This window comes from Kryptolebias marmoratus, linkage group LG2, assembly GCF_001649575.2.
Source record: "Kryptolebias marmoratus isolate JLee-2015 linkage group LG2, ASM164957v2, whole genome shotgun sequence".
Lineage (NCBI taxonomy): Eukaryota > Metazoa > Chordata > Actinopteri > Cyprinodontiformes > Rivulidae > Kryptolebias > Kryptolebias marmoratus.
The window spans coordinates 9,953,652-9,980,589 of record NC_051431.1 but is presented as its reverse complement, the minus strand read 5'-3'; the positions used below and the strand labels follow the sequence as shown (position 1 = coordinate 9,980,589).

General features: G+C 36.7%; 5 protein-coding genes across 5 annotated transcripts; all 5 read right to left on the bottom strand.

The window, feature by feature from the left end:
* Positions 1 to 341: 341 nt before the first annotated feature.
* LOC108240862 (extracellular calcium-sensing receptor) lies at positions 342 to 3,711 on the bottom strand. The gene is made up of 7 exons (XM_017424660.3): positions 3,424 to 3,711; positions 2,994 to 3,283; positions 2,443 to 2,738; positions 1,987 to 2,192; positions 1,676 to 1,897; positions 1,446 to 1,569; positions 342 to 1,362 (listed from the first exon to the last, which is right to left on the bottom strand). Exons 1-7 carry the CDS (start codon positions 3,682 to 3,684, stop codon positions 464 to 466), a joined length of 2,298 nt encoding a protein of 765 aa, XP_017280149.3. The 5' UTR covers positions 3,685 to 3,711; the 3' UTR covers positions 342 to 463.
* A 1,463-nt stretch (positions 3,712 to 5,174) lies between these two features.
* LOC108240861 (extracellular calcium-sensing receptor-like) lies at positions 5,175 to 9,461 on the bottom strand. Its single transcript, XM_017424659.2, has 8 exons — positions 9,208 to 9,461; positions 8,500 to 8,794; positions 8,112 to 8,401; positions 7,511 to 7,806; positions 6,961 to 7,166; positions 6,658 to 6,879; positions 6,393 to 6,516; positions 5,175 to 6,313 (listed from the first exon to the last, which is right to left on the bottom strand). Exons 1-8 carry the CDS (start codon positions 9,459 to 9,461, stop codon positions 5,415 to 5,417), a joined length of 2,586 nt encoding a protein of 861 aa, XP_017280148.1. The 3' UTR covers positions 5,175 to 5,414.
* Positions 9,462 to 10,531: 1,070 nt separating this feature from the next.
* Positions 10,532 to 14,304, bottom strand: LOC108240860 (extracellular calcium-sensing receptor-like). Its single transcript, XM_017424658.2, has 8 exons — positions 14,051 to 14,304; positions 13,389 to 13,683; positions 12,991 to 13,280; positions 12,506 to 12,801; positions 12,103 to 12,308; positions 11,800 to 12,021; positions 11,521 to 11,644; positions 10,532 to 11,441 (listed from the first exon to the last, which is right to left on the bottom strand). The coding sequence occupies exons 1-8, from the start codon at positions 14,302 to 14,304 to the stop codon at positions 10,543 to 10,545; spliced, it is 2,586 nt and encodes an 861-aa protein (XP_017280147.1). The 3' UTR covers positions 10,532 to 10,542.
* Positions 14,305 to 17,034: 2,730 nt separating this feature from the next.
* LOC108240859 (extracellular calcium-sensing receptor-like) lies at positions 17,035 to 20,948 on the bottom strand. Its single transcript, XM_017424657.1, has 8 exons — positions 20,797 to 20,948; positions 20,043 to 20,337; positions 19,646 to 19,935; positions 19,167 to 19,462; positions 18,603 to 18,808; positions 18,228 to 18,449; positions 18,010 to 18,133; positions 17,035 to 17,933 (listed from the first exon to the last, which is right to left on the bottom strand). Exons 1-8 carry the CDS (start codon positions 20,946 to 20,948, stop codon positions 17,035 to 17,037), a joined length of 2,484 nt encoding a protein of 827 aa, XP_017280146.1.
* A 1,791-nt stretch (positions 20,949 to 22,739) lies between these two features.
* LOC108240858 (extracellular calcium-sensing receptor-like) lies at positions 22,740 to 26,574 on the bottom strand. Its single transcript, XM_017424656.3, has 8 exons — positions 26,278 to 26,574; positions 25,783 to 26,077; positions 25,393 to 25,682; positions 24,779 to 25,074; positions 24,278 to 24,483; positions 23,942 to 24,163; positions 23,730 to 23,853; positions 22,740 to 23,644 (listed from the first exon to the last, which is right to left on the bottom strand). Exons 1-8 carry the CDS (start codon positions 26,571 to 26,573, stop codon positions 22,740 to 22,742), a joined length of 2,634 nt encoding a protein of 877 aa, XP_017280145.3. The 5' UTR covers position 26,574.
* Positions 26,575 to 26,938: the final 364 nt, after the last annotated feature.

Here is a 26,938-nt window from a genome sequence, read left to right as displayed (position 1 = left end):
CCACTTTTGACTGCCACCCATAGCACTATGCACCCGACCCGTATGGCCCCTCCTGCAGGTGGTGGGCCCACAGGCAAACGCATGTACCTCATTTGGGCTAAGCAGTGTACATATTATTGAAAAAATAAGTTCTTCTATGTGCCTGTTTAATGAAATAAAAAAATAAAAAAATCACAATACTGAGAATCACTCCTATCACTGTGTTGTAGTTTTTATTTTTATAATTTTTGAATGTTTACCATTTGAAACACTGTTAAGCAAGACAATAATGAAATATGAAAATAATACTGATATTATTTTGGAATATCTGTTTATTCATAATTTTCTCACTAAATAAATAAATAAATCAAAAAATACGATACAAACTTTCTGAAATGAATAAGAACAGAATATTGTATCGTGTATTGTAGTTGTTGTCATGCTCAACTTAAAAACTTGTTTTCACACCTCTGATAATTTACAATTAAATTTTGTTCATTAAATATTTCTTGGAGTTCTTCTCTGGCTGAAATAATATGATGAAACACTTTGGAGCGAATATACACAGGATCAGTCCAAAACTGGAGGCCAGGATGGCAAATATCTCCACAGCCACAGTAAATTTTCCAGGAGAGCTGACATATGCTGGGATGAAGGTGATCCACACTGCACAGAATATCAGCATGCTGAAGGTTATCATCTTGGCCTCATTAAAATTATCAGGTAGTTTCCGAGCTAGAACAGCTAATACAAAGCAAAAAACAGCCAGCAGGCCAATGTACCCAAGCACAGCCCAGAACCCAACAGCAGAGCCTAATGCACATTCCAGGATGATCTTCTCCTTGTATGTGGTCAGATTTTTCATTGGGAAAGGAGGGCTGACAACCAACCAAACAGTACAGATTAAAACTTGAATAAAGGTGAAAGACACAACAGTCATTCTTTGCTGTGGAGGCCCAAACCATTTCATAACATTACTGCCTGGAAGTGTAGCTTTAAAGGCCATTAAAACCACTACAGTTTTCCCAAGAACACAGGAGATACAGAGAACAAAGGTGATACCAAACGCTGTGTGTCGCAGCATGCAGGACCACTCAGAAGGAGCTCCGATGAAAGTTAATGAACATAAAAAACACAGAGTCAGTGAGAAGAGCAGCAGGAAGCTCAGCTCAGAGTTGTTGGCTCTGACAATTGGAGTTGTTCTGTGACGAAAAAAAATAATGGCTGTGCTGATGGCCAGACAGGCACCAAAAACAGACAATGTAGCCAGGATGATTGCCAAGACTTCGCCAAAGGATAGAAACTCAACAGGTTTGGGAAAACAAGCATCTCTTTCTGCATTAGGCCAGAATTCACTGGGACATGGGAAGCAATCAGGAGAATCTAAAACAGAAAAGAAAATTCAAAAGAGGACCATTACCATTCAAATTGGTATCAAAGGTGACACAAAAAACATCTGATGTTACCTGTCATATTACTGATCTCTCCTTCAGGACATGGTATACAATCATAGCAGCAGATGGGTTTTCCTTTTTGCAACACTTTTCGAGTTCCTGGAGAACAACTCACAGTGCACACTGACACTGGTACCTGTTAGACAAACAGTTGAATTACAGTTTATTGGCTTTTGCAAAGCAGCTGTAACTACGTCTCAAAATCTTAAAATTTTATATTGTATATCAATTTTATATTGTACTTCTGTGCCACCTTCCAGCCAGGTTATATTCTTCTTGATCTGAAACTCCTGGCCTTTTGGCAGTGATGCATCATAGTATCCTACTGTTACCAACTCAATATACCCACTCTCACTCTTTTTCCAGTTGATCAGCTCATAAAAAGCCAAAGGATCCCCATTTGCATCAAATGACACAGGATAACCATTCCGAGAAAAATTGCTATTTTTTAATGCAGTAAAAACCTAAAGAAAAATGAAGTCGAACATTTATGAGAATTAACATTTTAATAAAGGCACATGAATAGATTTCAAAATATAGCATTTTAAAAAACCTGTTTAGACTCCAATTTAATATTTCTGTCACAGTGAGTGATGAGATTTGTTTCCTGACACACTGTTTTATGAATGGCATGAGCTATGGCATAAACAGCCTTGTACACCATGTTAGAAGCTCTTAGTTGAGATGTTTCAGTGTACGGGCTTTTCAGTGTGTTTATGTCTTCAGTTCCATTACACACTCTCTTTTCTGGATCAGCACCTACAAACACACAAAGATAGACAAACATTATGTGATTTGTCAATGACAAATTGGACCTATAGTTTTAAAAGTATGTACACAGAGTTTTACATATTTAAATAACAGTCAACAACATTTCAAATTGTTCAGCTGTTGGGTGAAAAGCCAACCTAAGGTATTATAACACTGTAGAAAATGCACAATTTTTCAGTTAAGTCTTTGTTCAGTTTTAAATGAACAGAAATATGTTTGGTGAATAAAACCTTCTCACTTTTTATCAGGCTACAGCTGAATGCATCCTCCCAGAACTCAGTAAGCACCGAAGAGGCAGCTACTTCAGTGGGAGAGAGATCCAGCAGGAAATCTCTCAACCCTGGGATGACAGATCGCTGAATGCCAACTCCGATGGTCCCTGCACAGAAACTGAAGCTCATCAAAAGTGGGTCAGTTGTCCAACCCTCACTTCCTATCCACTGACGAGGTGGTGGTGGATCCGAAGCCAGCTCATTTAACAGAACACTCATATCTCCTGAAGCAACAAAAGCCACAACAACCAGCGCTGTTGACCTGCAGACATAAAACATTTTTTGACTAAACTAATCTGTGTCACATGTGAAACATCTGTGTCCTGTGTAACACACATATAATGTTTTGAAGCCTAATAAATTCAATGTGTGAATTGTAACAAAACAAACAAAAAAAGAGCAAAACATTTCTTGTTCAGATTATGATGTTTCATAAATGTGTTTTAACCTTTTAAATTTTTTTTTAAAGCAAATTAAACAGGTGTAGAAAACACAAAAAATTCAATGATGTACACACCTGCGAATAACATCTGCGACTTTTTGAATTTTGTTTCGAGGGTCAGTTCTAAAGAAGGATTCAGTGTACTCCACACATATCCCTTCTTTCTGTGCTGCAGCAAGAAAAGAAGCCATTCCATAATTTCCATAATCTGAGTCTGAGTGAACAGCACCGATCCAAGTCCAGCCAAAGTGTTTCACCATTTTGGCCAGAGCATCAGCTTGGAACTGATCACTGGGAATTGTTCTGAAAAATGTTGGGAACTGCTGCTTATCTGACAGGCAGGCACAAGTGGCAAAGTGGCTCACCTATAAAACAAAAAATACGTTTTTTTATCATTCTCAGAAACATTTTTATCATGGTAGTAATCCAAATATATATATTTGGATTATTACAGTAACATATATATACGTTTTCTTTCAGTTTGGAGGGAATGCAGACTACTTACTTGAGGAATGTTGAAGGGTCCAATGATGCGTGCCATACTGATCGATGGCGTAGATCCAGAGTCTCCAACAACAGCCATTACTGTCCCAGCACGGGAACAATTGCTGTCTTTGAGAAAAACACTTTCCTGACCATTTGTTAACTGAAATGCTACATGGGCTGCTACAAGCCCTGAAGCACAAGTATCATAGATCTGATATCCAAGTTTGATGCCTGGCAGAAGCTCTGTGCTGTTGTTTATCTCCTCAATAGCAAAGATCATTGTTCGGGAGAAGCGCAGATCGCGGGCATTAAAGCTGCAGAAAAATCAATTCACGAAGTACTGCTATTTAACAATAATAATAATGATAATAAGAGCATTTACCAAAAAATAGATTCAAAAGAGCTTGTAAAGAAACAGCACACAAAAAGAGAAAATCTGCTAATCAAAAACTCAACAACTGATACTTTACTTCATTTATAAATCAAAATAATAAATTAAAGGTTTGCTTAAAACATTTTTTAACATAAAATGAAAGATCAAATCATAAGTTAAAAGGACTGAATAGTAATTGTAAACAATATTTTCATAATCCTAAATCTAAATAGCTTCATATTACCTTTCTTATTCTTTAGTCTGTTGCCAAATGTTTTAAGCATTTGTCGTAGGAAACACAAAATACAAATGTCTACTAATTGTAAAACATGGTTTGAAATTTTAAAATATGCCATTTTTTCTCCTGTCACAGCAACTAACATCTTTTTCCACCACTGTTTCCCCTTACCTTCCTGTGCATCTTGCAGGTTCAGGTTTGGTGGTGTAGTTATTAAGTACTGTTTGAACTTTGAAATTAATGAAAAAAGCACCTGCAATAACAAAGTCACCATCCATTGAGAATGCAGGCAAACGGGGAGTACCCTGCAGGGTACATTTCATCAATGGAGCCTCAGTACTGACTCCAGCACCAGTCAGATCATCTATAGACTCTGTTGTTTTTTTCACATCATTCACAGTACCATCCAATACACCAACTTCAATCAGCCCTAACAAACTCACTAATCTCAGACCAATAAAGAGAGTCATAATCTCCATTCCTCAAGTGTATGTGTGTTTTTACTGGTTTATAAACTTGTATTGTATGTCAGGTGGTTTTTCCTTTAAAAAAAAAAAGTTGCCCTAACCAAGTGATCCTTGGTTACATCTTTTAATTAGTCCATGTGGACATAATTTTGGCTGTGTGATAAATCTTGTCTGTTTTTCTCTTTTAAATTACCTTTCTAAGCATCACAGATATCTACATATTTTTAAAGATTTTTATGACTTATGATAGTCAAGTCTAACATGTACACTTATCCGTTTCTAATTGAGGAAATAATATATTGCATTATTTGCATAATACAACACTGTTTAATGGAATTGCAACATAATGATGTGAGTTTTTTACAACTGGACTGTATTTATTTTGCTAACGTAACGCTGAGTAAAAATATTGTATTTGTTCCTATTGTAGCATGAAGAATTACTCATTTTTCACGACCTCTGACCTACTGTCATATTTCACTAACTGTAATGTAAAAGGTTCATTAAAACCGCTATCAATCTTGATTTTTTTAGGACACTTGTATACATTTTTGGACATTTAATCAGTTATTTACAAATTGTTTACATGCTTTTCAGAGGCATGTAAAAAATAAAAACATGATTCATATTTAAAATGAAATGTTTATTTGATTACTAAACTTCTGAGATATGAAACATGATTGTTGATCATTATTTGTGTGCAAATATTCAATATAAAAATTATTCAGCTGTTTTAAGAAACTTTACATTTGTTTTGCATGAGAACTGTCCTCAGTTGTGAGTGAAAGGATCTTTGAATTGAATGAGATAAAACCTTTCGGCTCAGCTTCTCTGTCTCAATCAAATCAAATTATTGAAAAAAAAAGAAGTGAACAGAATAGCTGTTGTTATATTCAATTTGCCAACTTGTTTTCACACCTGATAAATTACAATTAATTTTTATTCATTAAAAATTTCTTGGTGTTCTTCTCTGGCTGAAATAAAATGATGAAACACTTTGGAACAAATATACACAGTATCAGTCCAAAACTGGAGGCCAGAATGGCAAATATCTCCACAGCCACAGTAAATTTCCCAGGAGAGCTGACATATGCTGGGATGAAGGTGATCCACACTGCACAGAATATCAGCATGCTGAATGTTATCAGCTTGGCTTCATTAAAATTATCAGGTAGTTTCCGAGCTAGAACAGCTAACACAAAACAGAAAACAGCCAGCAGGCCAATGTACCCGAGCACAGCCCAGAACCCAGCAGCAGAGCCTAATGCACATTCCAGGATGATCTTCTCCTTGTATGTGGTCAAATTTTTCATTGGGAAAGGAGGGCTGACAACCAACCAAACAGTACAGATTAAAATTTGAATACACGTGAAAGACACTACAGTCATTCTTTGTTGTGGAGGCCCAAACCATTTCATGGCATTGCTACCTGGAAGTGTAGCTTTAAAGGCCATTAAAACCATGACAGTTTTTGCAAGAACACAGGAAATACAGAGAACAAAGGTGATACCAAAAGCTGTGTGCCGCAGCATGCAGGACCATTCAGAGGGAGCTCCGATGAAAGTTAATGAACATAAAAAACACAGAGTCAGAGAGAAGAGCAGCAAGAAGCTCAGCTCAGAATTGTTTGCCTTGACAATTGGAGTTGTTTTGTGACGAAAGAAAATAACTGCTGTTACGATGGCCAAACAAGCCCCACTAATAGAAAATGCAGCCAGGATGATTGCCAGGACTTCCTCAAAGGAAAGAAACTCAACGGGTTTAGGGAAACAAGCATCTCCTTTTGCATTAGGCCAGAATTCACTGGGACATGGGAAGCAATCAGGAGAATCTAAACATGAATCAAAAAAAGGCAGTTAGAAGCCCAAACTTCATAGATGCAAATACACATTGAAAATGTTTTATGTTACCTGTTGTATTGCTAATCTCTCCTTCAGGACATGGTATACAATCATAACAGCAGATGGGTTTTCCTTTCTGCAACACTTTACGAGTTCCTGGGGGACAACTTTCAGAGCACACTGACACTGGTACCTGTCATAGAGACGCAATAAAAAGTAAAAGTTTCTTTCCTTTTTTCAATAATTTATCTTTTTTTTACATATACAAATGCAGCTGTCATATGGCAGTTTGTTAAATCTTTATTCACTAAATTGTCGTCATTTGTCACTTTACTTGTGTGCTATCGTCCACCCAGGTTATGTTCCTGTTGATACGAAACTCCTGTCCTTTTGGCAGTGATGCATCATAGTATCCTACTGTTACCAGCTCAATAACTCCACTCTCGGTTTTCTGCCAGTTCACCAGCTCATAAAAAGCCACAGGATCTCCATTAGCATCAAATGACACAGGATAACCATTGCAAGAAAAGTTTACTTTCTTCAGCTCTGAAAACACCTGAAACAACGGAAGAAGTCAAAGTTCCAAGTTTTGATGCTCAACAAGAATCTCTGAGAATAATGTTTTATTTAAACTGACCTGTTTTGACTCCAATCTGAAGTGTTTATCACACTGATTGTTGACATTTGTTTCTTGACACACTGCATTGTGAATGGCATGAGCTATGGCATAAACAGCCTTGTACACCATGTTAGTAACTCTTAACTGAGATGTTTCAGTGTACGGGCTTTTCAGTGTGTTTATGTCTTCAGTTCCATCACACACTCTCTTGTCTAGATAAGCACCTGAAGGCAATTAAAAACAGAAACAGAATATTTTATTTGTAAAAATAACTACACTTATAACTTACATTTATTTTACGTAAAGCTCCATGTAAATATATTTGACTCAGCAGGAAATTCAAAAAATATAGTCAAACTTTAATAAATGTTTAAAATTTACTGTCACATTAAGCAAGTATTGGCTTTGGCATTAAGCTAGTTAGAATAATTTAGGAATTAAATTGTCTTTAATTCTTTTGTTCAGTTTTTAAAGTAATAAAAGAGTAATTTTAAATTGTGTTAGACAGACAACTAAAAGGCACAAAAGGATATACTGTAGATATTTAAAAATATTAAAATTTCCTCACTTTCAGTCAGTGTGCAGTTGAATGCATCCTCCCAGAATTCAGTAAGTAGGGAAGAGGCAGCAACTTCACTGGGAGAGAGATCCAGCAGAAAGTTTCTCAGCCCTGGGATGATAGATGGCTGAATGCCAACACCAATGGCCCCTGAACAAAAACTAAAACCCATCAAGAGTGGATCAGTTATCCAGGCCTCACTTCCTATCCACTGACGAGGAGGTGTAGGCTCCCGAACCAGCTCCTCTAACAGGACCTTCATATCTCCATTGGACAGAAAAGCGAAAACAGCTATAGCTGTTGACCTGGAGAAACATTTCAGAGTGTGAACTTAAAGTAACATATAACACAATTTTGTCATATATTTTACAATTTCTATTTTTAGGAAAAACAAATAAGTGTACTTCAATTGACTGTTTTTTAGCACTTATTATGAAAAAGACAAAACATGAGAAAAAATAAAAAAAACTCAGATAATAAAACAATTTCCATTGTTTTGATTTTTTGTCAATTTGTTTTGTTTTGCTTTCATAAAAGACTGTTTTAGTTAATGTTAAATTGGTCAACATCATTGGAAGATATACACAAAAAAATGATGTGATGTAAAAACCTGCGAATAACATCAGCTACTCTCTGGATCTTGCTAAGTGGATCGGTCCGATAGAAGGATTCAGAGTACTCCACACAAATCCCCTCTCTCTTCGCTGCATTGAGAAAAGACGCCATGCCGTAGTTTCCGTAATCTGAGTCTGAATAGACAGCTCCTATCCAAGTCCAGCCAAAGTGTTTCACCAGCTTGGCCAATGCATCAACTTGGAACTGATCACTGGGAACTGTTCTAAAAAAAGTCGGATACTGCTGCTTATCTGACAGACAGGCACAGGTGGCAAAGTGGCTCACCTATATGAAAACAAAATTTCAACTTTTTACAAGAAACATTTTTTTTTCTGTGATTTGCAAAAGAACATTTTATACCTTCCATTTATCAGACTACTTACTTGTGAGATGTTGAAAGACCCAATGATGCTCGATAGACCAATGGATTGGGAAGATCCAGAGTCTCCAACAACAGCCATAACCACACCAGATTGGGAACAATTGCTGCCTTTGTAAAACACTGGGTCCTTACCATTTGATAGTTGAAACGCCACGTCTACGGCCCCGGGCACTGAGGAGCACGAGTCGTAGATCCGATACCCGAGTTTGATGCCTGGCAGCAGCTCTGTGCTGTTGTTTATCTCTTCGATGGCAAACATCATTGTGCGACAGTATTGCAGATTGCGAACATTCATGCTGCACAAAAACAATCTGGTGAGTGCTATGTTGTACATTCAATGAAACTTTTTAAAAACAACATATAAATTAAAGTTAAAAAACAAACTAAAAGACATTTTACACACACACACACTGATCAGTAATGTCTGTTTAAAACAATGTAGAACTGATGTCAACTAAATTTAGCAATAAAATTTGATGTTGAGTCAGTTGACAATGATATAAAAATGTACAAATCAACAATATACTTTTAAAATTTTAACTAAGTTAAGAAAAACAAATTTGTAATGGATTACAAATAATTCTAGAAATTTTGATGAAAATTAAGTTTAAAAAAAGAAAAACATTACAGCAATCTTTGCAGTAAATCACAAACATTTTCATTCATATACATCCAACATCCTTTTCCTCCACTTCTCCCTCCTACTAACCTCCCTGTGCATCTTAAAGGTTCAGGCTTAGCGGTGTAGTTATAAATCACTGTGTGCAGTTTGTAGTGAATAGAGAAAACACCTCCAATAACAAAGTCACCATCCATTGAGAATTCAGGTAAACGAGGGGTACTCTGCAGGGTACATTTCACTGATGAAGCCTCGGTACTGACACCAGCATCAGTCAGAGCCTCTATAGGCTCAATTGTTTGTCTCAGAACATTTACAGACCCACCTAAAACAACCACTGACATCAGTTCTAACAAATGCACAGCAAATCTCAGGCCAATAAAGACAGATCTGATTTCCATTCCTCAAGTGTCTGTGTTTAGGTGTAAGATTGTTTTTCATTTGTTTATGTACCTCCTTTATCATACGTCAGGTTGTCATCCACCAGTAACAAGTCATGCCTAATTATTAATGTTTAATTATGTTTTTTTTCTGCAGATTATTTCCACTTTATGTTTGTCTCTTCTTTATTATTATATTGTGTTTTAAAATTACTTCTGAGAATTGAAATTTTTTTCTCTCTCATATAAAAAAGCCCTGGTCATGCACCTGTTCTTGTACCTGGAGGATAAATGCATTGCATGAATTGACATTATCTGAATGTAACTATATAATTTATGATATGTTCACTTGTATTACTTTTGTAAATCAGTCTTTTTTTTATTGGGGCTAGGTTTAAATGAAATTGATTATATGATATAACAGTAATCACCAGCCAAATTAGCAAGAGGCTGGTACAACTACTTCCCTGGAAAAAATCTGGTAATCTACCGTATGGCTGTTAAAACTTTCTCTGGCCATTTGGCATGCAAGTAAGTTTTAGACAAAGTGGTTTTGCAAGATTACGTGTTGTAAAGAAAATGATAATTAAAGATTAGAAGACTAAGCATGTCAACAAATTATATTTAAGTATGATTAGGGGAAATGCTCCTTTAAGATCCTGCTGTTGTTAGCATCATCAAGGTGAGGATTGCTCGAAATGTTTTGTAGATTCAAGGATGGGCTTCCAACACTGGATGTTGTGTATGCTTTTAAGCAGCATGCATCTGTATTCAGGCCCCTACACAGTTGTCTGTGTATCCTTTTTAAATTGAGTTTCTTCATTTAAAGATCTAAAAAAAAAGGTCATAATGTTGAAAAAAAATATTTTAACTTAATGATTTTATTTAGAATGTTTAGCAGAAAAAATATCATTCAGGAAAACATCAGGATATGTCAAGTGTTTATTCAATGACTATCAGTAAAATAATTAATTCCAACTTTGACAAAGATAGGATTACAAAATTTTCTAAAAAATTTTTTTTCCGATCCTCTGATAATTTACAATTAATTTTTGTTCATTAAATATTTCTTGGAGTTCTTCTCTGGCTGTAATAAAATGATGAAACACTTTGGAGCAAATATACACAGTATCAGTCCAAAACTGGAGGCCAGGATGGCAAATATCTCCACAGCCACAGTAAATTTTCCAGGAGAGCTGACATATGCTGGGATGAAGGTGATCCACACTGCACAGAATATCAGCATGCTGAAGGTTATCATCTTGGCTTCATTAAAATTATCAGGTAGTTTCCGAGCTAGAACAGCTAACACAAAGCAAAAAACAGCCAGCAGGCCAATGTACCCGAGCACAGCCCAGAACCCAGCAGCAGAGCCTAATGCACATTCCAGGATGATCTTCTCCTTGTATGTGGTCAGATTTTTCATTGGGAAAGGAGGTCTAAGCAACAACCAAATAGTACAAATTAAAACTTGAATAAAGGTGAAAAACACGACAGTCATTCTTTGTTGAGGAGGCCCAAACCATTTCATGACATTACTACCTGGAAGTGTAGCTTTAAAGGCCATTAAAACCACTACAGTTTTCCCAAGAACACAGGAAATACAAAGAACAAAGGTGATACCAAAAGCTGTGTGCCGCAGCATACAGGACCACTCAGAGGGAGCTCCAATGAAAGTTAATGAACATAAGAAACACAGAGTCAGAGAGAAGAGCAGCAGGAAGCTCAGCTCAGAGTTGTTGGCTCTGACAATTGGAGTAGTTCGATGATAAAAGAAAATAACTGCTGTCATGATGGCCAGACAGGCTCCAATAACAGAGAATGCAGCCAGAATCTTTGCAAGGATCTCGTTAAAGGAAAGAAACTCAACAGGTTTGGGGAAACAAGCATCTCTTTCTGCATTAGGCCAGAATTCACTGGGACATGGGAAGCAATCAGAAGAATCTAAAAAAAAAATTAGAATTGGTTGTCAGCACTCAGATATGTACTCATGCTGAACTGCATGAAACACAATTGATGTTACCTGTTTTGTTACTGATTTCTCCTTCAGGACATGGTATACAATCATAGCAGCAGATGGGTTTTCCTTTCTGCAAAACTTTACGAGTTCCTGGAGAACAACTTTCTGTGCATACTGACACTGGTACCTGTTTAATAAACACAAAAGAATATTAGGTAAACAATTTTTATTTTTGACATTACCGCTTTCTGTTTTTTTCTTTTCTTGGCGTTTGAGATGCAGCTGTAATGAAGCAATTTATTAAATTCTTATTTGCTCAATTGTCATCATTTGGCTCTTTACTTTTGTGCCACCTTCCACCCAGGTTATGTTCCTGTTGATATAAAACTCCTGGCCTTTTGGCAGTGATGCATCATAGTATCCAACTGTTACCAGCTCAATAACTCCACTCTCACTCCTCTGCCAGTTCACCAGCTCATAAAAAGCCACAGGATCTCCATTAGCATCAAATGACACAGGATAACCATTGCGGGAAAAGTTTACTTTCTTCAACTCTGAAAACACCTGAAACAAAGGAAGAAGTGGAAGTTCCAAGTTTTGATGCTCAACAAGAATCTCTGAGAATAATGTTTTATTAAAACTGACCTGTTTTGACTCCAATCTGAAGTGTTTATCACACTGATTGTTGACATTTGTTTCTTGACACACTGCATTGTGAATAGCATGAGCTATGGCATAAACAGCCTTGTACACCATGTTTGTAATTCTTAGTTGATAGGTTTCAGTGTACGGGCTTATGAGTGTTTTGATGTCCTCCGTTCCATCACACAGTCTTTTGTCTGGTTCAGCAGCTAACGACACATGAAGACAGAAGCAGAATACTTTATCAAAGACAAAAAAAAAATTGCTAATAACTTATTGTACACAAAGACTTATTTAAAATCAAGAATCATCTGATAACTAAAAATGTATATTAAAATTTAATTTATTTTAAATTCTAAAATAAATAAGTGCACTTCTTCTTCTTCGTTTCTATTTTAACTCTTACTGTGAGTCATTGTGCAGTTAAATGCCTCCTCCCAGAACCCAGTAAGCACTGAGGAGGCAGCTACTTCAGTGGGAGAGAGATCCAACAGGAAATCTCTCAGTCCTGGGATGACAGACGGCTGAATACCAAGTCCAATGGCTCCTGCACAGAAACTGAATCTCATCAAGAGTGGGTCAGTTACCCACGCCTCACTTCCTATCCACTGACGAGAAGGTGGAAGATCCAGAGCCAGCTCCTCTAACAGCGCCTTCATGTCTCCCGGAGCAGCAAAAACAACAACAACAATTGCTGTTGACCTACAGATACAAAATTTCATTTTAACGTATTACACACAATTGCTGATTGTGATTTTTTAACTTCATTTCAGAAACACTTTTTCAAATAATAAACAATTTTTGTTGTATGTTTGTCAGGATAATCTTGTTTGCTAGTAATAGGGTACACCTCAGTTGTAAGCACAAAATTAGAAAAAGAGATATATAAACCTTCGGATAACATCAGCTACTTTCTGAATTTTGCTGCGTGGGTCGGTTCGATAAAGGGCCTCAGAGTACTCCACACAGATCCCCTCTCTCTGTGCTGCATCAAGAAAAGATGCCACACCGTAATTTCCATAGTCTGAATCTGAGCGGACAATCCCTATCCAAGTCCAGCCAAAGTGTTTCACCAGTTTGGCCAGAGCATCAGCTTGGAACTGATCACTGGGAATTGTTCTGAAAAACGTTGGGTGCTGCTGCTTATCTGACAGGCAGGCACAAGTTGAAAAGTGGCTCACCTATAAAACAAAAAAATATGCAGATTTTAACAGTAAATGGGAATCATTAAAAATTCCTAGACAGGTATGTTTTAGATTGTCCCATTGCAATAAAGTCAAAATGCTTACCTGTGGGATGTTGAAAGGCCCAACAATGCGTGATATGCCAATGGACTGTGAAGATCCAGACTCTCCAACAACAGCCATCACCACACCAGATTGGGAACAATTGCTGTCTGTATGAATCTCAGGGTCCTGACCATTTGATAGTTGAAATGCTGCCTCCATGGCCACTGACACTGACGAACAGGAGTCATAGATCTGATACCCTAGTTTGATGCCTGGCAGCAGCTCTGTGCTGTTGTTTATCTCCTCAATAGCAAAGATCATTGCACGAGCAAAGCGAATATTGCGGACATTGAAACTGTACAGAAATATACAGAATCAGAAGATTTACTCAAAATAAAATTTAACAAAGGATAGGCTTTAAATATAAAAGTAGAAAACAAAGAAAAAAAGGTCAACTCACACACATAGGTATACAAACAAGTTTAGTCAGTGAGCAACTGATGGTAACTAAATACTAAAATAAAATTGCATATCAGTTCAATTTACATTCAATCTAAAAGACAATAAAAAAGTACAAAATCACTTTTTTATGGAACTATTGAAGTGCTAAAAAATGTATTAAAATGACAAGTCTTGTTTTGTAGCAATTTCTGCAGTAAATCACATTATTTTCATTTATATGCATTACATACTCTTTTCTACCACTTCTCTCTGCTACTAACCTTCCTGTGCATCTTGCAGGTTCAGGCTTGGTGGTGTAGTTATAAATAACTGTGTAAAGTTTGTAGTGAATAGAAAAAACACCTCCAACAACAAAATCACCATCCATTGAGAATGCAGGTAATCGAGGGGTACTCTGCAAGGTACATTTCATCGATGAAGCCTCAGTTCTGACACCATCACCAGTCAGAGCCTCTACAGCATCAGTGCTTTGTTTCAGACCATTCACAGACCTACCCACACCAACCACTGACATCAACCCTAATAAACTCACAGCTAATCTTAGACCAATAAAAACAGACATGACTTCAATTTTTCAAATGGCTGAGTTTAGGCGTAAGTGTTTTTATTGGTTTATGTAGCTCCTCTATTATACGTCAGCTTGTCATTCATCAAAAACAAGTTGTTCTCATTGGTGATGTTTGATTGTTTTTTTTTGTCTCCACAGATTATTTCCACTTTGTTTCTATTCTCTCATATTTAAGAGTTACCTAAGAACATCACAATTTGTTCAGGTTTTTTTTTTTTTACCTTTTTCCTTATATGTAATTTATATAACAAACCAACTTTGCACATGCAATTGTACCTGATTTCTGGATAAATAATGAATTGTATTAATTGGGATTGTATAAAGCTTACCACGTATATGGGCTACTAATGTCTTAATTTGATTTGGTTTATAAATCAGTGTATTTATTTGGATTTTTAGAGCTTTTTTATTTGTTTACTTTGCTCAAAATATGCCATATATAACTTCCTGGTGAACTACAATACATTTGAAAAAAAAAATCAAACAGTTGCCAAATTTTGTTATTAACCTACAACAGCATGATGCTTGAGAGCTGTTATAACTTATTTTAATAAAAATATGTACAAAATTGAGTAGCAGTTACTTTGTTAAACACAGTTTTCTATTTTACTTTTTTCCATCCATCAATCCATCCATCCATCCTCTTTACCTAATTCTCGTTTCCAGGTTGTGGGGAGCTGGTACCAATCTCCAGCAGTCCTTGTGCATGAGGCGGGGGACACCCTGGACAGGTCGCAAGTCCATAACAGGGCGCTGGTAACACCCTCAATGACAAAAAAAAAGAGGTGTCCTCCAAAAACCCCTCAAGAACAAGAAAAGTAGGTGTCAAGTCAGCTGCAATCCTCTGAACGTGAGGTGTGAAACTTCTATCAGCGTCCTTACGATCCTTTTACCTGCCCCACGAGTTCCCGCAGATTTTCATTACTGTTGTGTATATTCATCCAAAAGCCAACGCAACATCAGCCTGATGTTGTGCAGAGGCTTCAATCTATTTCTCCTGTAGCCCTAAGCTTCATATTAGGGGATTTTAACCATGTCGTCCTCAAAAAGACACTCCCCAGCTGACTAAATTGAGAAAGCTCCTCGGATGAGAAGCGAAACGTCTTCAACTACGGAATAGAAGTCCAGCTGTTTTTTTTTTTTAACCTTTTTTGAACCCAGCTATGCTCCATATATATTATGTCCCACCAGGTGGGATAAGACTATTGACCTCTGCTATGGATCTTTAAAAGAGGCATACAGAGCTTTCCCTCTACCTCCTCTGGAAAATAGTGATCATAACTGCGTCAACCTGTTACCAGAATACAAAACTGTTTTAAAGAGTGGGAAAGTACTTGTGAAAAATCTGGACTGATGAGTCTGTGCAATGCTTGCAGGACTGTTATCAGAGCACAGACTGGAATATGTTTGTGGAAGCGTGTAGTGGGCATCTAGATGAACTCACAAATGTAAGCTGCTCATATGTGGCCTCCTGTAGAGATGTGATTTTACCAAGTAAAAAAGTTAAAATGTTCCCAAACAACAAGCCATATATTACACAATGCGTAAAAGGTAATATATGGGCTAAGAGGAAAGCTTTTAAATCTGGCTCAGACTCTGACTTGCACACTGCCACTAAGAAGCTAAAAATAGACATTGTAAGGGCAAAACATGAATATAAATCAAAACTGGAAAATAAAATGGCTCCCAACAAACTTGGCTCTGCCTGGTGCAACATGAAACTGTTTGCTGGCATAAGGAACTCAAAAAACCAGAGCACTGTCATTTTAGAAGGGTTTGACTTAGACACTGAACTTGCTAATGCTTTTCATTGTTTTTATTCTCGGTTTGATGTTTTTGATTTTATCAGTGAGGTGTTTCTTGTGTAAGCATTAATAAAAGCCAGGGACCCAACAACATTTGTGGCCAGTTGCTTAAATATTGTGGTGGTTTACATCATAAAACACAAAATTAAAAAGTCATAAAAACAACCTACAATCACCAAATGAGATACCAGTACACATCAGATATGTTGGCCAATGTTCCATTTATTATGGTTCAAAAGCAACTCTAAACAGGTGGGTTTTAGCCTTGATTTAAAGAAACTCAGTGTCTCAGCTGTTTTGCAGTTTTCTTGAAGTTTGTTCCAGATTTGTGGTGCATACAAGCTGAAGGCTGTTTCTCCATGTTTGGGTTCTGGTTTTGGGGATGCAGAGTAGATCAGAACCAGAAGACCTGAGTGGTCTGGAAGGTTGATAGCAAGAACACGAGCAGCATTGTTCTGGATCAGCTGCAGCTGTCTTTAACAGGTCATTGCAGACTCAGCATGTCCCAAAATGTTGGAAGGACGCTGTGATTGTCGCTGTCCCCAAAACAAACTGCCCTAAAACCCCTAATGACTTTGGATCAGGGTAGGGAACCCTGGTCCTCGAGTGCCACTGTCCTTTTACTTGTTTCCCTGCTATCACAACTGAGCATGAAGACATGGAGTGTAAAGGTAGCCTGATTTTTAAAAAATTATCATGAACAAACTGCAGAGAAGACAAATATGTATATTTTCAAAAGTAGGCTCTTAAAAAGGAATGCTGGAAGAACAAATATTATAAAACCTTCTGTATCAGATGGAAGCAATTAAATCAAAATTATATTGCATAAAACATTTTTTCTTTTTTTTTTTAAATATTAGATAATTTAAAATTAACCTTTGTTCATTAAATATTTCTTGGAGTTCTTCTCTGGCTGAAATAATATAATGAAACACTTTGGAGCAAATATACACAGTATCAGTCCAAAACTGGAGGCCAGAATGGCAAATATCTCCACAGCCACAGTAAATTTTCCAGGAGAGCTGACATATGCTGGGATGAAGGTGATCCACACTGCACAGAATATCAGCATGCTGAAGGTTATCAGCTTTGCCTCATTAAAATTATCAGGTAGTTTTCGAGCTAGAACAGCTAACACAAAGCAAAAAACAGCCAGCAGGCCAATGTACCCGAGCACAGCCCAGAACCCAACAGTAGAGCCTAATGCACATTCCAGGATGATCTTCTCCTTGTATGTGGTCAGATTTTTCATTGGAAAAGGAGGGCTGAGAACCAACCAAACAGTACAAATTAAAACTTGAATGAATGTAAAAGACATAACAGTCATCCTCTGTTGTGGAGGCCCAAACCATTTCATGGCATTACTACCTGGAAGTGTAGCTTTAAAGGCCATTAAAACCACTACAGTTTTCCCAAGAACACAGGAAATACAGAGAACAAAGGTGATACCAAACGCTGTGTGCCGCAGCATGCAGGACCATTCAGAGGGAGCTCCAATGAAAGTTAATGAACATAAGAAACACAGAGTCAAAGAGAAGAGCAGCAGGAAGCTTAACTCAGAGTTGTTGGCTCTGACAATTGGAGTTGTTCTGTGGCGAAAGAAAATAGCCGCTGTTACGATAGCCAGACAGGCTCCAATAACAGAGAATGTAGCCAGGATGATTGCCAGGACTTCATCGAAGGAAAGAAACTCAACAGGTTTGGGGAAACAAGCATCTCTTTCTGCATTAGGCCAGAATTCACTTGCACACAAAAAGCAATCTGGAGAATCTAAAACAGCAAAATGGTTTGTTAGCACTCAAATGTTTTCATGTTTTATTCACAAGTTGAAGACATTTTACGTTACCTGTTGTATTACTGATCTCTCCTTCAGGACACTGTATGCAGTCATAGCAGCATTTAGGTTTTCCTTTGTGCAACACTTTTCGAGTTCCTGGAGGACAACTCTCAGAGCACACTGACACTGGAACCTATCACAGAAACAGATGCAAAGTTAATCCATTATTTTACAAGCAGTTGTGAAAAAGAATGTAAATAAACGTTTATCTATCGGTAGACTCTTACTTGTTTCTCACCCTTCACCCAGGTTATGTTCCTGTTGATCCCAAACTCCTGGCCTTTTGGCAGTGATGCATCATAGTATCCAACTGTTACCAGTTCAGTAACTCCACTCTCACTCTTCTGCCAGTTCACCAGCTCATAAAAAGCCACAGGATCCCCATTGTCATCAAATGATACAGGATAACTATTTTGGGAAAAGTTTACTTTCTTCAGCCTTGAAAATATCTAAACGATAAAGCAGAAAAGGGAAAATAAGTCTGGCTAGTCAAATTTTATTTAAGTTAGAGCATTTATTGCTTTCAAATTATCAGGCTTCGTCCAACATTTTAAAAGCATACATGTTGAGCTACTGGAAATCATTTTTTTATAAGCACTAACCTGTTTGGACTCCAGTCTGAAGTGTTTGTCACATTGAGTGGTGAGATTTGTTTCCTGACACACTTCATTGTGAATTGCATGAGCAATTGCATAAACAGCCTTGTACACCATGTTAGTAACTCCTAATTTAGATGTTTCAGTGTACGGATTTTTAAGGGTTTTTATGTTTTCAGTTCCATCACAGACCCTTTTGTCTGAATCAGCACCTGAAGATGATGACAAAAACATGCTCTTTCATCTGTCAAAAACAACTTACCATCAGGCTTTTATAAAGAGCCTAATTTTTACACATACGACTCATCACACTTTTTATAATTACAAGCAGGAAATCTTTTTGATGTTACTTTCATATTGTGTGAGAACTCAATCTAAGGGATTAAGAACATAAAAAAATACAGGATATGTCTATGATTTTTTTTTCTCCAGTGTATTTATAAAATAACTGTCTGGTCCTAATATAGATGTAGAATTTCTAATTGCATGGACCTGCTAGTCATTCAATAAAACAACAAAACATAATAACAGCTGTGGATAACTTTGTTTTGCCTTAATAAAAATTCTTACTTTTTGTCATTGTGCAGTCGAATGCCTCTTCCCAGAACTCCATAAGAAGAGAAGAGGCAGCTACTTCAGCAGGAGTTAGATCAAGGAGAAACTCTCTCAACCCTGGGATGACAGCTTGCTGAATGGCAATTCCAATGGCCCCTGCACAAAAACTGAACTGAAACATGTGTGGGTCAGTTACCCAGGACTCACTTCCTATCCACTGACGAGGTGGTGGAGGCTCTCGAGCCAGCTCTTCTAAAAGGACCCTCATGTCTCCAGAGGCTATAAATGCCACAACAACCATCGCTGTTGACCTACAGAAATGTTAAAATATTTACCAATACCACATTTTCGTTGCATAAATTTTAGTTGGCCTAATGTTTACACAGTCATATTTATATTTTAAAACCCAAATTGTTAATTGTTTTAGTTGTTTTGTTTTTTTAGTTTATCCACATCCACACAATATGCACAGTCAAAATTAGTAAATTACAAACCTGCGGATAACATCAGCTACTCTCTGAATTTTACTACGAGGATCAGTTCGATAGAAGGATTCAGAGTACTCCACACAGATTCCCTCTCTCTTTATTGCATCAAGAAAAGATGCCATGCCACTATTTCCATAATCTGAGTCAGAATGAACAGCTCCGATCCAAGTCCAGCCAAAGTGTTTCACCAGCTTGGCCAGAGCATCAGCTTGGAACTGATCACTGGGAATTGTTCTGAAAAAAGTTGGGTATTGCTGCTTATTCGACAGGCAGGCACAAGTGGCAAAGTGGCTCACCTATAAACCAGTAATCATAGTGATTTAGTTATACTGAAAGTAAGTATTGTAAAAAATCAGAAATGCAATTATTCTGAATTTCTTTTACAAAACTGTATCTTATTTACTTGTGGAATAAGAAAAGATCCAATGATGCGTGACATGCTCATGGATGGTGTGGATCCAGACTCACCAACAACAGCCATTACCACACCAGACTGGGAACAATTGCTGCTTTGGTAAAACACTGAGTCCTTAGCGTTTATTAATTGAAATGATACAAGCACCACCATGGGCACTGAGGCACAAGAGTCATAGATCTGATATCCAAGTTTGATGCCTGGCAACACCTCTGGGCTGTTGTTGATTTCCTCAATAGCAAACATCATTGCACAAGCAAAGCGCAGTTCTCGGGCATCAATGCTGCACAGAATCAATCAGATTAGTGCTGTCTTTTACATATAATAAAATAAAAGTTACAGAAAAATACTAAAAGACAAACCAAACACACCAACAACAAAACACACACAGTCTTCTCTTCTAACTGATGTTGCAACACACTTGTTTATTAAACTAGCTTTTTATGAAAGGCTTGTGTGAACTAGTTAATTCAAAAATAAAATTTAAATTCAATTAAATTCATACTCAAAATATTAGGAACATAAAAATACAAATTAACCATGACAAAATAATGACTCAATTTTTTATATGGCAAAGTAAAATAAATAAATCTAACTATAGAAAAAATAAGATTTTGATGGAATACAATAAGTTTACAATTATAAATGTTTTTTCTTTCAATAAAAAGCAAACTTTGCAGCAAATAACATAATTTTCATTCATTTTTATCTAACATTCTTTTTTACTATTTCTCTTACTAACCTCCCTGTGCACCTTAACGATTCAGGCTTGGTGGTGTAGTTATAAATCACTGTCTGCAGTTTGTAGTGAATAGAAAAGATACCGCCAATAACAAAGTCCCCATCCACTGAGAATGCAGGTAAATAAGGAGTACTCTGCAGGGTACATTTCATCGATGAAGCCTCAATACTGGCACCATCACCAGTCTTTATAGGCTCAATCCTTTGTTTCAGACCATCCAGAGACTCACTCGAGACAACAATTGTTAGTAGCTTCAACAAATTTACAGCTAATCTCAGGCCAATAAAAAGAGTTGACATCTCCATTTCCGAAGTGTTCTGTTAAAATGCAAAAGTGTTTTTGTTGGTTTATGTATCTCCTCTTTTATATGTTAGGTTGTCATTCGTGTAAAAAAAATTGCCCGCAGGCAGTGAACATGTATTATATATAATATATGTGGGTGTGTGTGTGTTTAAGGACACCTCTTCCACTTTTTTTTTTTAAGTCTTGTTTGGAATTTTTTTTAAAGGTTTAGATTTAAATAGGTTAAGAATTTGTCTGATTTGTTTATATTATTATCATTTTGCAAAACTTGCATTTAATAGATTGTTTTTGTTTATCTTTTGATACAATATAAATCTATTTGGAGTTTATTTGCTTTTTATTTATTTTAACTTCTTTACTGTTATGTATAAAGTAATCTAAAACCTTGTTGTGAAATGGCACTTTTTAAATAAATAAATTGTATAAAATAAAAATAAACAGTCCACTATAATATATATAAAATCTTGCATCTTGTAAAACACGCTATATTGCATATGAGCTACACAAACTTCTCACACAATGTAATTGAATTGTTTCAAGAGTTGTAAGCTGTAAGCTTCATATCTTTACTCTTTAAAGGTTTAGCCAATCTTCTAAATTATTTGACAGGTTTTGTAAATTGACTTACTCACTCAAACAATATTGAATAACTTTGTCAAACATGTCAGTTGTGGTAATTATGTTGGTAATCATGTTCTTTAATTTTTTTCTCCCAGAGTTTATCTCTGAGATCCTAAATATTCCATCAGTCTATTTTCTTTACCCGCATTTTCCTTTTTAGGTGCCAATCTCATTGTGCGCGAGGCGAGGTACACCCTAAACAGGTTACGAGACCATTGCAGGTTTTTTTGTTGTTGTTGTTTTTTTTCATTGTTTGAACTTCTAGATTTATGGTACTTTCTATCTGCACAGAAATAAAACAGAAATGGATATCACATATACTCTGACTTTATTACAGTTGCAAGTTTTAAAGACAATATTTGCTTATTGCTGTATGTATCTTCATCACTATACAAGTTGATGACAAAAATATGCTGTACAAGTCCTGCAGTAACCTTTACACTGACAGTGATTGGACAGTAATATGTGAAATTGTTTTGTGTCAAAATTATTTACCATTTATTCTAGAGTACTTGTATTTATTCATCTTTTTTGTAGGCAAACTTTCTCTTTAGATTTTCTACAAGCAGGAAGTCATCTTAATAGTTTTACTCCTCTCCATCCATGGTAAACAAAAAATGTGAGCCTTTATTTTAGAAATGACAGTATTTCATAACGTATCCCTTGATTACCCCGTTTTACCATGAAATTACTGGACCTATTTCATTCATAATATTGTACTTATCAACACCCCCTTTAAAGTACTGTGTTTTTAATTCTTGTGTATGAGTTTTAGACGGTCATATTGTGCTATAAAACTTAGGTTCCAATGCATAAAGTTGGGGGAAGGCTAAATAAACTAGAGCTAAGGGTAATCTAAAACAAGCAAACTGTAATTATAGAAAATTTTGTTCTGAATGATTTGCTAAGGGAAGAATACAGACTACATAACCTTCCTCAACAAGTGTGAACAGTTTAAACTTTCATTAAATTGTTGTCAGTAATCATTTTGCCATCTTCACCCAAGATGTCTAGTAATTTTACATTGGATTTTTGTTCATTAAATATTTCTTGGAGTTCTTCTCTGGCTGAAATAATATAATGAAACACTTTGGTGCAAATATACACAGAATCAGTCCAAAACTGGAGGCCAGAATGGCAAATATCTCCACAGCCACAGTAAATTTTCCAGGAGAGCTGACATATGCTGGGATGAAGGTGATCCACACTGCACAGAATATCAGCATGCTGAAGGTTATCATCTTGGCCTCATTAAAATTATCAGGTAGTTTTCGAGCTAAAACAGCTAACACAAAGCAAAAAACAGCCAGCAGGCCAATGTACCCGAGCACAGCCCAGAACCCAACAGCAGAGCCTAATGCACATTCCAGGATGATCTTCTCCTTGTATGTGGTCAGATTTTTCATTGGAAAAGGAGGGCTGAGAACCAACCAAATAGTACAGATTAAAACTTGAATAAAAGTAAAAAACACAACGGTCATTCTTTGCTGTGGAGGCCCAAACCATTTCATGACATTACTACCTGGAAGTGTAGCTTTAAAGGCCATTAAAACCACTACAGTTTTTCCAAGAACACAGGAAATACAAAGAACAAAGATAATACCAAACGCTGTGTGCCGCAGCATGCAGGACCACTCAGAGGGAGCTCCGATGAACGTTAATGAACATAAGAAACAGAGAGTCAGAGAGAAGAGCAGCAGGAAGCTCAGCTCAGAGTTGTTTGCTCTGACAATTGGAGTAGTTCGATGATAAAAGAAAATAACTGCTGTCATGATGGCCAGACAGGCCCCAATAACAGAGAATGCAGCCAGGATGATTGCCAGGACTTCATCAAAGGAAAGAAACTCAACAGGTTTAAGGAAACAAGCATTTCTTTCTGCATTAGGCCAGAATTCACTGGGACATGGGAAGCAATCAAGAGTATCTGAAAAAAAAAATCAGATTAGGTTATCAGCAGTCAAATACAGTATGTATTGATGGAGAATTGCATGAAAAACTATTTATGCTACCTGTCGTATTACTGATCTCTCCTTCTGGACATGGTATACAATCATAGCAGCAGATGGGTTTTCCTTTCTGCAACACTTTCCGAGTTCCTGGAGGACAACTCTCAGAGCACACTGAAACTGGAACCTGTCACCCAGTCAGATACAATGTAACAAACTGCTTTGGAAATTCACTAAATCAGTATTTGCAAAATTATGACAATTAGGTTCTGTACCTGTGTGCCACCTTCGGCCCAGGTTATGTTCCTGTTGATGTGAAACTCTTGGCCTTTTGGCAGTGATGCATCATAGTATCCTACTGTTACCAGCTCAATAACTCCACTCTCACTCTTCTGCCAGTTGACCAGCTCATAAAAAGCCACAGGATCACCATTATTATCAAAAGACACAAGATAATCATTTTGGGAAAAGTTGACTTTTTTTAATTTAGTAAAAACCTGTGGAGTATGAAGGAAATGAAAACCAAAATATACCAGGGGCCAATAACAGTTAATTTACGTAAACTGACTTTAGACGAAAGAAAAGTTTAAAAGTAACATTTTTAAAATTACTTGTTTAGAATCCAGTCTGAAGTGTTTATTACACTGTGTGGTTGTACTTGTTTCCAGACAGACAGAACTGTGAATAGCATGAGCTATGGCATAAACAGCCTTGTACACCATGTTAGTAACTCTTAACTGAGATGTTTCAGTGTATGGGTTTTTGAGTTGTTTTATATCTTCAGTTCCATCACATATTTTTTTGTTGGAATCAGCACCTAAAGAGACATAGTGTCAGAAAGAAATTGTTTAATCTGTTAAAAACAAATTACTCTAAGACCTTAGAGTTAATGTACTTGGCTTTTTCTTCAGGTTAAATTACCAGACTCAACAGATAGATCAAAATAATAAACAGACAAACTAAAATAAACTGCTTTGATATTACTGTCACAATGAGTAGACAACTTTATTTAAGTAACTGAGATTTGCTGCCAGACAATCAACAAAACAGCACAACAGAAAAATAACTTGTTGTAGATTTTTTTTATTTATTTATTTTGATAACTTTCTCACTTTTTCTTAGGCTGCAGTTGAATGCGTCCTCCCAGAACTCAGTAAGTAGAGAAGAGGCAGCTACTTCACTGGGAGAGAGATCCAGTAGGAAGTCTCTCAGTCCTGGGATGACAGACTGTTGAATGCCAACTCCGATGGCTCCTGCACAGTAACTGAAGCTCATTAAGTTTGGGTCAGTTACCCAGGACTCACTTCCTATCCACTGACGAGGAGGTGAAGACTCCTGGGCCAGCTCCTCTAACAGGACCTTCATGTCTCCGAAGGATAAAAAAGCCACTACAACCATCGCTGTTGACCTGTAGAGACATTCAAAGGCATTGAAAAACACAATACTATCTTTTATTCATATAAATTTTGTTTTACTGATATTTAAGAAATGTATCTAGAACTATGAAAAATAAAAGTTGGGCATATAATTGGACTAACTGTTTTAAAGCCTTGGCAAAAAAAAAAAATAATTAATGCATTTTAGCTCTGATAGTGAAATAATAATAATTCTTATTTTTCATGTATTACTACTTTTATTTCTAATCTAATCTAGGCTTATATTTAGTTTAAATTCTCTTGTTACACTTCAATATAACATACACAATAAAAAACAGTAAATTAGAAACCTGCGAATAACATCAGCTACTTGTTGGATCTTGTTATGTGGATCAGTTCGATAGAAGGATTCAGAGTACTCCACACAGATTCCCTCTCTCTTTGCTGCATCAAGAAACGAAGCCATGCCATAATTTCCATAATCAGAGTCAGAGTGAACAGCACCAATCCAAGTCCAGCCAAAGTGTTTCACCATCTTAGCCAGAGCATCAGCTTGAAATTGATCACTGGGAATTGTTCTGAAAAAACTTGGAAATTGCTGCTTATCTGATAGGCAGGCACAAGTGGCAAAGTGGCTCACCTACAAAAAGAAAATACAAATACAAATAAAAAGATACAGGTCTTGATCAGTAAAATCAGCAGGTACTTTATAAAATTTTCAATAAATACAGACTACTTACCAGAGGGATGTTGAATGACCCGATGATGTGTGACATGCTGATGGATGGCGTGGTTTCAGAGTCACCTACAGCAGCCATTACCACACCAGATTGGGAACAATTGCTGCTCTTGTAAAACAAAGAGTCCTTAGTGTTTAAGAATTGAAATGCTACATGCACTGCCATGGGCACTGAGGCACACGAGTCATAGATCTGATATCCAAGTTTGATGCCTGGCAACACCTCTGGGCTGTTGTTTATTTCCTCAATAGCAAACATCATTGTGCGAGAAAAGCGCACCTCCCGGGCTGTTGGACTGAACAGAACCAATTAAGACTGATGATGTTTACATAAAATAGAAAAGAAAAAGCACATGTGAATCTTTAACAAAATAAAAAGATCAATTGAACAAAAATTACATAATTTGCTTCATATCTACAAACTTTGCAACAAAGCACATAATTTTTAATTTTCTACACTTTTGAAGTTTAGCCACCCTTTCTCCTTCTTACTGACCTCCCTGTGCATCTTAAAGGTTCAGGCTTGGAGGTGTAGTTATAAATCCAAGTCTGAAGTTTGGAGTGAATTGAGAAAACACCTGCAATAACAAAGTCCCCATCCATTGATAATGCAGGTAAACGAGGAGTACTCTGCAGGGTACATTTCACTGATGAAGTCTCACTACTGAAAGCCTTTAAAGGCTCTGTCCTTTGTTTTAGACCATCCAGAGAACCACCAAAGACAACCACTGCTATCACTTTGAACAAACTCACAACTAATCTCAGGGCAAAAAGGATAGATCTGATCTCCATTCCTCGGGTGTCTGTATTTGGGTTTAAGGTTTTCTCTATTTGCTTATGTACCTCCTATTTTAAGTCAGGTGATCATTTCTCATAAACACAACACCCACACCAAGTTATCTTTGATTAAATATTTTAAGAAATATATGTGGACATTGTTTGTTTCCACAAAGTTTTTCTTTTATTTTTTTCACTTTTTAAGACTACCTTCTTCATCTCATATAATATATATATATATATACAGTAAATTAGAAACCTATATATATATACTAATGGGAGGGACCCACCCTGAGTGGTTGACCCAAGGCTGGACAGTATTAATCATGAAAGACCCCCAGAAAGGGGCAATTCATTCCAACTCCCAGCCAATCACCTGC